This window comes from Apis dorsata, unplaced genomic scaffold (genome assembly GCF_000469605.1).
Source record: "Apis dorsata unplaced genomic scaffold, Apis dorsata 1.3 scaffold_279, whole genome shotgun sequence".
Classification (NCBI taxonomy): domain Eukaryota; kingdom Metazoa; phylum Arthropoda; class Insecta; order Hymenoptera; family Apidae; genus Apis; species Apis dorsata.
This window is the reverse complement of record NW_006263555.1, coordinates 315439-328973: the sequence shown is the minus strand read 5'-3', so window position 1 is coordinate 328973 and position 13535 is coordinate 315439. Positions and strand designations below refer to the sequence as shown.

At 30.4% G+C, this 13535-nt stretch overlaps 1 protein-coding gene across 1 annotated transcript; it reads right to left on the bottom strand.

Annotated features, from left to right (window-relative positions):
* Positions 1-7240: 7240 nt before the first annotated feature.
* On the bottom strand, positions 7241-9502 carry LOC102672577. The gene has a single exon (XM_006616830.2). The coding sequence runs from the start codon at positions 8914-8916 to the stop codon at positions 7516-7518; it is 1401 nt and encodes a 466-aa protein (XP_006616893.1). The 5' UTR covers positions 8917-9502; the 3' UTR covers positions 7241-7515.
* Between the last annotated feature and the right edge of the window lie 4033 nt (positions 9503-13535).

The following is a 13535-nucleotide window of genomic DNA, read 5'->3' as shown; positions in this document are numbered from 1 at the left end:
ATATATATATATATGCTCTAATAAAAATCACAGTTGGAAGGAGCATAATTACTCAAGTACACGTGGTAGCGGATCGAAAGAGAGAAGGAAAGAAAAGAAGAGCAAGAGGGTGAGATGGTTAGGGTAGAATGGCGGTTGGATTCAAGCATCGGAGAAATCCGCATTCACGTAAAGGAGGATCAGCCGTGGAAAAGCATCTTACACCGAGTCTACGATATCTAATTCCCGAGAGTTCTTTGATATATATATGCTCACACCAGTTCGTTCTGTCGTAGCAGAAGAGAGTCTATACAAAGGGAGAAATAAATATCACGGTAATCTCGAATCCACTATGTGGGACACACGGAGATCTTCGACGTCTTCGTCACCATTATACACGACACAAGTCATTGGGAACGTCTGCTCTTTAAGCAGGGAGCACATACACACACACACACACATATATATATATATATATCTTACCAATGATTATGAGAATTTTATTCGATTTATATATCGAATACGAATTATTCTATATAATTTAATTTATCGTATCTTAAGAAAATAAAAAAACTTAAATAACGATGATAATGCAATTTCTATATTTATTTATTATTACGTAAGAAAATCAAATGACTGCACAAAGGTCATTCATTTTATTATATATATCTTACACCAGAGATACACCAAGTTGAAGAAAATATTGCCGAGAGAATCAATTGATCCACGAGAATGGTCGAAGAATGTATGAAGGCTGGAGACATCCCGGGGGTTCGGGTCAAAGCAATTTTCGGCTTCGGAGGCAATCGTGTTCTAATACCCCAAAATAAAATAAAAGCAAAAGCGACGTGCCCTTCGTGAAAGCGATTTCACACGAATGGCAAATCTCGTTTTCGCGAGTTGATTTAATTTTAAACTTTTCAATTGTCACTTTCATTTGTTTTACAATTTCTATTAACGAAGATTTTTATATATAAATTATTTTGTATTAAAAAAATATATTTTGTATGATTATTTAATAACTGATTAATGTATTTTATTATATACATGAAAGTTTATAACCTCCAACTTGAAATCTTCGAAGAAAAATGTGCTTTTAAAACGATTGCATAGAATTTGTTCATATGTTATCTTTTATATGGTATTGTATGATATATAACAGATTTGCAGGAAAACGTACGTGAATCAAGAAGATATTCGGAATGCTCGAGGCGAAAATTTCTCTCTTCCAAGAAATCCAATGTGCCAAGGAGTGGCAAAGGTTTCTGAGACGTACTTTCCTAAAGCTTTCACAGTTATTATCCCACAGATGTTTGTCGTTTAGGAGATATCGAGGCGATATTGTGGCATCGTGCACTATACCCACCGATTGTTTACCTAATGATAAAAGCACCGTATTCTGTTTGCACAACCGTCTTTCAAATAAGATTTTTCAAATACGACTCGACCTTTCATTTTTTCTGTAGTAACACCCTTATTCTTTTGTTAATTTCTTTTCTTCTATAAAGAATAAAGTAGTGATTTTTTTTTAAATACTAAATATAATTTCCATAATTTCTTATAAGATATATAAGAAAAATTGTTATTTCAAATTAAGTTTAACTATATGAAGGAATAATGAATTTAATTATTCCAAATTTTAAGATAAATTAAAATCAGTTATTTAAATGATGATTTAAACAATCCTAAAAAATAATAACTTTTTAGAAAATTTTTCTAACAGATACTATATAGAGACAATATATATATGTATAATGTAGAGATAGATACGTATGACATGCCAAGGGGGAGCTTCCCACGGGAGAAAGCGATTCTGAAAATTCTTCGAAGACACGTCGATAAAGGACTATACTGCTACACTCAAGAGAGCTCCTCTCTTACTCTTCGTCTCTCTTCTGCGAACACTTTCTTACCCGAGGAAATTGTATTTCGACGAGGAATAGCAAAGCGAAGATGACAAAGTCACGAAGAAAAATTGCGAAATTGCTTGCTGCAGTGGCGGCGCACTCTGGATACTTGATATACCTAACCTCTTCCGAATCATAACTTCTTCCTTTCTTTCATCGATCGATCAATGATAGAGAGATGAAAACAGACAGAAGACGAATAACAGTAAGTGAATCTTTTGATTTCGACAGAATATCTTTTCGAATACTTGTGTATTCTTTTGGCGCCTTAATGTGCTAGAAATGTATTGAAAATCAAATTCTATCCTTCAAAAAGGAACTGCGAAAAGGAAATTTTATGTGTGAAAAATGTTATACATATACGTATATATATATATATATATATATATATGTAATACTGCTATTGAAGTATAATGCACTTATTGCAACGATGTATTGGTACTTTTATTAATTGAAAAGATCTCATTTGAATCTATATCTTATAATGTATTTTAACAAACATTACAACAAATTATTCATATAGAATTTTACATTAAATGTTACGTTTTCACTTGTTGGCGTCGTACTGAACTGCAAAGAGAAACTGAAAGAAAAAACTGCAAAAGATATCACAATTGTATCTAATATTCAGAATAATTTAACATATAAATACTTACCTAATAAAATACATAAATTAATTAAATATTCTTATTTTCATGTCGAAAAAGGTTTGATAGATATTTTTCCTTTTATAAACTAAAATAATATAAGTATTTACATCAAATTAATCTTATATTAATCTAATACTAATATTTTCTATGATTTATAAAGCTCCATTCAGAAAGTTCCTATCACAACAGTTAATAAAGACCTTCTACGAATATGACATGTATGTATTATTACAAAAGAAGGGGAATTCATGTATGATTGGTAGATTTAAAAAGCCCATCATACGGAAGCGGGAATTTCGAAAAATCAGCTTCATGGATTTAATGGTCCCTGCTGAACGGCGAGGGCGCGACAGATCTCTTTATTCGAGCGGCACAAAGGCACCGCGCAGATTACAGAGCCAGCAATCCCTCCTCTATGGATTCTACGGTAAGGCATTATACGAGGACATGCGGCCAAGTAACGTGGAAGGACATCATCCCTGGACAATACTTGACTCAAATCATTGTATATCTATATCTGCTTTATTGATCTTTTTGTAGGTTTCGTAGAATCAATGGAAATCAATTAATCTCGAAATTATAGTTAATTTACAAAAAATTTAATATTATACCTATATAGTATTATGAAGATAAAAATAATAGATAATATCTTTTAAAATATGCAAAAAAATATCTTGTAAATTTATAAAAATTTAGAATTCAAAATATTCGATTATATCAACTTTATTTCATATCAATAAATGATGAATACATAGAATAATTTAACATAACATAATTTTTTTTTCACAAATAAAATTAATAAGAACTTAAATTCTCTTTTTATCATTTATTACTATGTTTATACTAAAACAATAAGATAATAATATTTCTAATAGAAAAAATTATTTTACTAATAAATACAAATTAATTAATTAAAGATTCTTAATTTAAAATAAAAGAATTTGAAAAATCGATATTAAAATAAAAATTTAAAATTAAATAAAAATCTTAATACAAATATTCTCTGTATTAAATAATTATTACACGATGTAAATAAAGTAGTCATTAAATAGTCATTAAATTTGATTTCAAGGTTTGTATATTTTCGAGAAATGAAATTTTCTATATACAGTTATGAACAAAAAGTAAATATATTTCGAGACTAATCTAAGTCACATACAATCAATTATACTTGCGATTTCGAAAGTGTGCGATAATGCAAGCTCACACGGACACGTTATTATTATACATATTTATATGTAAATGCAAATGTATGTTTTGCAGACAAGATTATTATATCTTATTATATCTTGTCATTAAAAAATTTTAATTATGAGCTTACACGAATAAAATAAAATTAAATACTAAATGCTTATTTTAATAGATGAAAATCTCTGGTTCATTTGAACGAACACGTAATTTTTTGTGCTATCATAAATGGTATTATTTATATCATCTTGGTATATCTTTACTTTTCCCAAGTTTTTAATTTTCAAATACAATAGATATGTATTGTGAGTAATAATACTTAATTGATTTTCAATTTCATTACTTTGAATAATGTATAAATAATTCATTAAAAAATATATCACACAATATAATTCGACAAATTTTTTGTAACAATCTAACTCATACATATGTACATATAATCGTTTCATTGACTATCGTGTTAGAAATACATAGATATAAGCTAACTATACAGATAGTTTACTCGTCTTTTATCACCGACAAATTTTTACTTACGTGTTAACCTTTCTTTCATACACTTTCCAAAGATAGTAAATATCTATTTATTCACGACTAGTCTTGACTAGGTATTGTTTTATTAACATTCACAGCATTCATCTAGATACGTTTATCTGTTAACAGTGTCCCACTTTCTTCGTGCGTCTGTTAAACGTTGCTTGAATATGTTTTCAAACTATGGTAACAACATACATAATTATTTTTAGTTAGTTTAGTTAGACTTCTGTGGTTGAAAATTCTAATTACATTTTGTTATATTGAACGAATTATATGTAGACGATTATTTTTATAAATATACAGCAATCACATAATACATTTACTGATGATTGTTCTTTGTGGTTTTTATTATTCACTTAACCTTAAAAAGATACTTGCGCCGTCCATTCTATGCTTCGACTAGAATATACTCTTTTATTCTAACATGTAGAATAAAGGATAATGCAAAACTGAAAAATAAATCGAACTAAAAGTTATATCAGTGATTTAAAATAACATTATTATTAAAAAATTGTTTTTTTTCTAAATTCTATCTTTTTATAGACAATGTAATAACTTTATTGCATTAAAAAATTTCAAAATTTAATTGTAACAAATAATAAAAATAATAAGTCCTGTGAAATTTTTAATATAAAAAATTAGAAATATCTTAAAATTTCTTATTTTAAATCACTTTAATAAAATAAATGACAAACAATAATGTAACTTATATAACTATATAATAATTTAATATAATAATATTCGTACACTCATTCATGAATTTATGGTATATTAATAATGCCTAATAGATATTGTTCTTTTATTGGGAAAAATTATATAAGCATTTAAATTATTCATCTCGAAAAAATAATTCCTTATTAAAATTTTGTATATAATATAAACTATGAAAAAAATATAGGTATTTAAATTTCGAAGATTCAAATAAATATATATTTTAATAATTTAAAAATTTCCTTGCCAATTTAAAACAATTAGATAAACATCATGTTAAATCAACTATGTATTTGGATCAATATGTATTTAAATGATACATGTTATTAGACTAAATTTTTATAATAGTACATGTGTTTTCGTTCTTTGACTAGATAACTGCTACAATTTGGCAATAATAATTAACCTATATTTTTCTGACTAGAAATTATTTAGAAGCAATTCTTTTTATATACACACATTTTACTTAAATATACATGTATATCATTTATAAAATTCATATGTTTAAAAAATTAAATAAAACAATATTTAATACGTGTCAGTGATTTCATTATCATTTCAGATATCATCATCATTTCAGATATCATTCAATGTTTTTTTATTCCTATCTTAACCTTTTAACCAGTAAAACTGAAATAATTCGATAAAAAAAATTGAATTTCAATGAATCATTTTAACTTTTTAAAAAATTATATATTTGTTAAAAATATTATTAAAATATAAAATATTTATTTATTATAAACAAAATGAATTTATTTATTTAAAATAAAAATTATCTATAAAATACTTTATCGAAAAATTATACCGATTAATAGGTTAAGTGTTCACAATAGTACTAATTCTATTATTATGAAGCATACAAAATTTAGTAATATTTTTCTTATTGCATCTAGTGACAATCAGAAATAATATATAATATACTTTTTGATTTAAAGCTATTTACGAAAGTTTACTGAATTTTCAATGATTAAAAATTAATTATTTAATTATTTAATTCTATATTAAAAGTAACCAACTAACAGTTGGTGACCCTGACTAGATTTGTTCGTCTTAAGTATCTTTGATGTTTAGCTGTATGATCACGATCCGATGGATCAATGATTCAATCGGTGATTTAATCTAAATCCTAAAGAATAATCTAAATCCTATTCGAATAACGTGCGTTCACTTAATCTAAGATGAAAGATGACGGATCGCTTGAGTAAATATTACAACACAGATAAATTGCCTGCAGGTATGTATGTACATGCATAGTCACGGTTTATAGCTGGTCTCTCCCACTATCTACAGATTTACATCACACGTAACGTCGTATTAACCTTGTTACTTCGCTACATCTAATTCTATGCAAATTTACAGTCCAATTTGTCGTGTCGTTCGCACGATATACCTATGTAACTGTTCCGTTGCAACGATTATTGTCTCGAATTTATGAGAATCGAAACGTCGCTTTTAAATGACTGTTATTGAAATATGTGTTTGCTTCTTTATTATGTTTCTAATATTGTTTTTAACGTTTTTTAAAAATTACAATTGTTGCAGAAATAATTTTATAATATCAATAATAATATTATTTTAAATCATTAATTGTGTTTATTATAGTATTGCAGATTTTTTATCAATAAATGACATCGCTGTTAAACAATTACTATTAAAATTTATTACTTGTTTCATTATAATTATTTCTAATGTTGTTTTTATGTTTTTGAAAGATAAAATATATTATTACAAATGTTCTTTATTGATAATTTTGTTTAGTTTTATTATGCATATTTATTTCTGATACTTTCGAATGCAGTTTTTTAATACTTATGTGTTTGCAAAAGTATTTTTACAATAGAAATTTTCAGATGTAAAATGTATTTAAGTATAATTTTTATTATTATTTTTTAACTTAATGAATATTAAAAATTTTTCAGAATTTTATTGATTATACTATAGGAATATTAATATGAAAACTATAAAAAAAAATTACTATAAAACTAATAAAAATATTAAAATAAAATTTATATGTAATTAATTTTCGAAAAATATTTCTATTACTAATCTTCGAACAGCAAATTTTTCAAATAATAATAATTATTTAAATCTTTGCTAAAATGATTTAAAATAAATTACACGTTTACCTGCGTTATTTTCCATATAAGTATAAATTTAAACTTGAAATTTATCGCACGAATTTATTTATTTCATAAAAAATACTAAAATTGCACATATTACAAACTTAGCTAAAAAAAAAAAAAAAGAAAAAAGAACAAAAGGAGAGGAAAAACAAAAGGAACAAAATTCTTGTTATATGTATATACTAAAACTTTAAAAATTTCAAAAATATGTATTTCAACAAGAATAAAAGGGAATGCAAGATATAAGCTAAAAGGGGAAGCTATATATACACGTCGATTGCCTCTTTTCATAGATTCAACGATTCATCAATTGTGAAATTTTAACCAAAAATAAACTAGAGGATTTAGAAATCTTTATAAATCAAGACCGAATCTCCAATAGAGTCCCGGCCTTCGAGGCAAAGGTCTCGCGGGGAATTGGTGTCAGGGTATCTCGGTGTTCAACGAACCATCATTAACCACCTGAACAACATCAGTCTTACCAACAGCAGCTCCTTGCGTGTCCAAAATAATGTTGTTGTTATTGTTGTTGTTGTTGTTATTTGCCTCTGGATGCTGGCTGGCCAGATGTTTCCTCAACGCTGCCTGCCTGGTGAACTTGGCGTCGCACCTGGTGCACGGTATCTCAATACTCGCCGTGGAAGAGGAATGTTCGCCATTAGCCAATCTAGGTTTGTGCCAGCGTCGATGCGATGCCAAGTTGGCCGGACAGGAGAACCTCTTGTCGCATTCGGGGCATCTATACTCGACATGGGCTATCCTCGAGCATCTGTGCTGGGCCAATTGGAACGCGTCCTCGTGCAATTGCCTGCAGAGCTTGCATTGATATGGGCCGAGCCTGTTCTCGATCTTGGCCAGTTCCGCTCGCGCCTCCTCGGTGACTTCAACGATGTTGAAGGCCGGATCAATGTCTCCAGTGACCACCGCCTCGTCCGGGCCCAGAATCACAGTGCCCGATACAGGACTGCTGGTGTCCTCGTCAAACTTCAGCCTTCTGGCGTGCTTCTTCTTCGGCCTTTGGAGAAGTTTTTCACTGGATCCTGATCTGGATCCGTTAGACAGCCCGGTATTGCTGGTCGTCGAAGCTGGACTCGAATCCTCTTCCCTGGCTTTTCTTCTGGGACACTGCGGAGGCGATGGTGTGCTAGGTGGAGTCATAGGCGCGTGCTGCATTCCCTGCAAGTGATGCTGTGGAGTCAGCAAAAGTTGTTGATGGTAGCCTTGCACTGCGGATTGCAGATGGTTGGGGCTGGTTAACAAAAGTTTTTGATTGTGCGCATAATATTTGGAGGAAATTTCGTTGGTCGAGCCAAAGGGAACCAAACGAGTGGCTTCTTCGAAGGTGCAAGCTTTGACCGTCAATTCTTGAGCTTGCAAAGGCTCTTTCTTGGACAGAACTTGCTCGTAGCTCGAATGACTGTGCACCGAGGAGCTTCGAGGTACGGTGTCAAAGTCGTCGACTATAAGGGGACTTGATTCGTCGCTGTTCCTTCCATATCTGCAATTTTCCGATTCTTTATTCGCTTCATCCAATGTTCTGTGATCCTTCTTCAAATCTGTTATTACGATCGAATCTTCGGTCTTGGGTGTGCTTGGTGTAGGCGGTGGTTTCAGAGATAAGTCGAGTGGACATGGCGTGGACGATCTGGACAGATCCCAGGTTTGAAGAATTTGATGATCAGGGACCCTTGAATAGGTCGAGGGATTCTCCATTGGAATGTGCCAAGTGGTACCGTACGAATGCTGATGGATCTCGTCACCGTAGTAACCCAGATAATTCAATCCAGGGGCGAGGAATGCCCGTGGTAATGAACTGTGCAACATACTGATGATGTTCGTTTCTGCCAAAAGTCTCCTGCCTTGAGATCCTCTTTAAACGAACCATCCGTTCGAGATTTCGCCAATTTCCATTTTATTCCTTATCCTCGAAACCACGATGGACGTGGAACACAATAGAACGATGGAATCGTCGCTCGATTGCGATTTTGCAATGATTTTCGTGATCTGACAATATTTACCACTGAATGAAATATATCTCGACGATAGTTTCGAGAGAATTTTTTGAATATACGACACACTATCTTCTCCCTCGACGGCTAAAAGCCGTTTGACAGAAGGACGCTAGTACACCGTCTGGTATATTCGAATGCTCCGCCCGGGAGCTTGGTCTCACTTCGCTTTCTATTGGTCGGTCTATCTCCTGCCTCCTACTCCCACCACTCGCTCCTTTTACCCACCACTCCGCTGGAATTCTGGCGCGTGCTCATGTAAACGCTCACCGCCCCGCTCGACCGCGTAACTAATGAATGTATATCTCTTACGTCGCTGCATCGTTGCCTCTCGAAACACGTCGTTTCTGTCGATTCTTTAATAGAGAATGCCATCCTTTAAGTAGTTTCTTTACTTACTTTTATCGAGCCCTGTTTCGAGTTTTATTTGGAAAATTCACGAGAGAGAATTTATCAATTACGTTCGATGTTTCAAATTTGATATTGGAATTAGGTTGGTTGGCCTTCGTCAATTCGTATTTATTTTTTGGTAAGTAATTGTAATACGAAACGAAATTTGAATAGGAAAAGAAGAGCTTTAAATGAAAAATATTTTCTTCTACTTCTAAAGAAATTTAAAATACTTATATTATCAATAACGTATTCTTAAGGTTTAAGTATTCATGAAGTTTTATTTCAACATTTGAGTACTTATGAGGTTTTATTCCATTTACAATTGCCGTCGTTAAATTACATATTTGTCACGTGCAGCCATGATGTAAAATGTCTCACGCTGTCGTATTCTAATACACATTTTAGACGATTATGTATTTTTTCTTGCGGAAAATATTACGTACTGGAATACGATGTAGATAAAAAAATTTACATGAGTTTAATTCAGAATAAATAACTGAAAAAATTTTTTTTAATTTATTTGAATTTTAATTTAAACTTTTTGAAATAACGTTTGAAGAAATTGACGATCGATAACGACGATGATTTAGCGACGATTTCGTTGATTGTTGATTGTCGTTGGTCTGATGAACGTCTTGACCTCAACAGCCTCTTGTCCAATTACAGTTGGCGATTGTCCATCCAACGAACGATTCCCAAGGGTGAGGATTAACTACGGAAATCGGCTGAAGCTTCTCCACGCTTCACACGTAAGTCCATTGACGTCGAAATGCGATCTCGTTGCACTGATGAATCCATCAGCGGCTTGAAATTATTTATGACGATTAATCGTACATACTCCGCTACTAATTAAGTAAGAAGATCAAGAGATTACGATGCGGCCACAGAATCATTGACCGTGGGTCCTTTTACTTTGCTAACCTTGACGGGTAAATAATTTCATAAAAATGATGCTTTATTTGACATTTTGGTACATTCTTTCTTTTTTGAAAATGGAAAATTAAATTTCTAAAATTAAATGGATAAGTAAGTGATTTCAATCTTAAAAGAATTATTGGATTATTGAAATTTAAAAATTTGAAATTTTATATTGAAAGATGATTAGATTATTTAAAGAAAAATTAATAAGTATAAATAAATTTCAAATAATATTTTAAAATAAGTATTTTATCGATAAAAAGTATGTAAATAATGTTGTATAAAATTTTAATCTCATCAGTTATTTAAAATTAAATATGTAATATTTTTAATATCGAATTTTACATCTGCTTATAAAATATTTTCAAATTGTAGCAATAAAATAATTTATTTATTTAAAATGAATCGTATTTTTAAAATATTCATTCAATGAAAGATGGAAAAATATTATATTTTTAATTTTGGAAAAATGAAGCGGTACTCCATTCTCGCTTGTACCTCGCTTATGAATTTCATCGCATTCTGTATAGGTATTATACATTATTTCAAATAAGTAGACATATAATATTTTCCACTCAATGTTATGATTCACCTCGATGCACACAATATTTATTATTTATTTAAATTCATTAAATATTTCTATAAAGAGAAATACGAAGTTGAATTTCATACGAGAAATATTGATTTTAAAATTTATGTTGATTAAATTTTTTTTTATTCCTTTAAAAAAAAATTTAATATTCTATATTGTTTTCTATTAATATCAATCATCGAGAAAAATCAAAAAAATCCAAATTCATAAAAACGTCCATTCATAATTAATCAAATTTAAAAATTTTATCTTTCAATTTCCTTTCTACTTTATTCCTTTCCGCTTAGTTGTTAAATATTTCCCTATTATAAATAAACAAGTGAAAAGCAACATCGGTACAGAGTAATCTTTGACGCGAATATTATAATACGAAACATTGAAAACACGTGATCGATCGTATGTATATGGGGGATAAGTTTAAAATTTCATACTCGACGTAATCATTCTATTGGCTGAAGGAACCAAAAACAAATGGCAAATGATCCATTATTACGTGCAAACATCGCGTGGACTAATACCGCTTGCGGTAAGCATAAAATATAGGTATTAACGTGGGATAAGTCGGTCGATACGGATTTGCCATGATTATTTGATACTCCGTGAAACATTTTACCACGTGTTGCACTCTCTGCTTCCGGCTACGTATGCATGAACGTCTGAAAACACCGTTACGCGTTCGATACTCGAATTACAGAGCTAAAACCTCGCTTCTCCAACCATATTCTCCGCGTATATACACGAATCCATGTTATATGCGAAAATCTGATTGATAATAGTTCAGTATTTCATATTGCCAACTTCATACGCGTCCCACTTTGAATTAAATACGATAAATACGATACGAAAAACATATAGATAGAAAGTAGCATATTTTTTATAAAATTTGTTATATTATTTGTTATAAAATTTCATCAAAAAAATCAAAATTCTTCTTCTATAAGATATTATCTTATAGTTTTCGTTTATTCTCAATTTTTTTTTAGATTTTTTAAAAAAATATCACAATATGCAGAAAAATATGAATAATTTTCATTAAATTATTCCTCTTACCTTTAAAATTTTTTATATAAGAAAGTATCTGAATAATACTGAGGATACTATTTTATAGAGCATAACCTATTAGCTAATTCATGAAATATTGTTGATTAATATTTATTATCAAATGTTATATATTCCACATTTTTTAAATAAAAATTTGAAATATATTTTAGAAAAAAATATGAAACCTTCTCTCGTATATTTTCCCCTCTGTAACGAAAACTTGAAATCTTAGAAAGAAAATCGACGAAGGAAGGAAAATACATTTTCTTATATTTCCCTCGATCGATTCACACACGAACCTGGACAACCATCGAAACGAAATACGTTTAAGGATGAGAAAATAAGAAAGACGAAGAAGGAGAAACGAGTAAAACGACTTCCAGGACGAGCAACCTTTTTGCCTGTACGGATGTCGATGAGTGGCTCCCGCATCCGCCGGTATGGAGAGAACGAGAGGGCGGCTCTACATATTTGATGCGATTTTAATGTCTCTGCCCGGCATATCCACGTCCTGTGCACCAATGGCAGGAGGAACAGCAGTCCGCCGCCACGAGGCACCACTGACTGCCGTGATGCCTTAATCGGCTTACGCAACAACCCACCTTTATCCCAACTTCCCATCTCAGCGCCCTCTTGCCTCGCCTCGACGAACATCAACGTCCTCCAACCATCGCCTTCGATAGTGGCACCCACAGTTACTCTCTGCGGTTCGACTCTAGCTGCGATCCTCTTTCCTGCTTACTTTATCCCTCCTTAAAATATATATGCGCATCTTTGTTTCATTTTTTGGAGAAATGTCTGCCTGCTATTTCATCGTAGTCACCGATGCATCTTCTTTACTATTTGTTCTTACTTATTTTTTCTTTTTTCTATTCTTGTTTTTCGACGATTTTTTTTCTTCTGAAAAAAAAAAATGAAAATATTAATATTATCGCTCGTTTGTGGAATAAAAATAAAATTAGAGAATTAATATGAAATTCAGAGAATTAATACTAAATCAATTTATAGATTATACAGAAATGAATTCCTATGTTACTGATTTATAAATTTATATGTTCATGATTATATATTTACGAGGTAAATAGAGACGATATGCAATATTATTTTATTCAGTATTAATTATTCAGTTAAATATTCTAGATTTGATAGAAAATTGAAGAATAATAAATTCAACATTGTTAAAATGCATTGTTTACGATTTGTATTTATATAATAGATAATTATATTCCCGATTTTTCATTTATTTTCTTATTTTATTTACACCAGTATCAAAATATTGAATGTTAAATTTTTTTCTAATCTTTTTATTCTTATATATAGAATATTCATCATAAGTATCATATTCATTATAAATAAAAATAATTCATTATAAGTATAAATAAAAAAAATTATCAGTTAATTTTTCTAAATTATTTTAAAAATTTAAAATTCTCGAAACTTTTTCTTTTTAGAATATAAGTACCTATTTATATATACGTACTATTTTATGT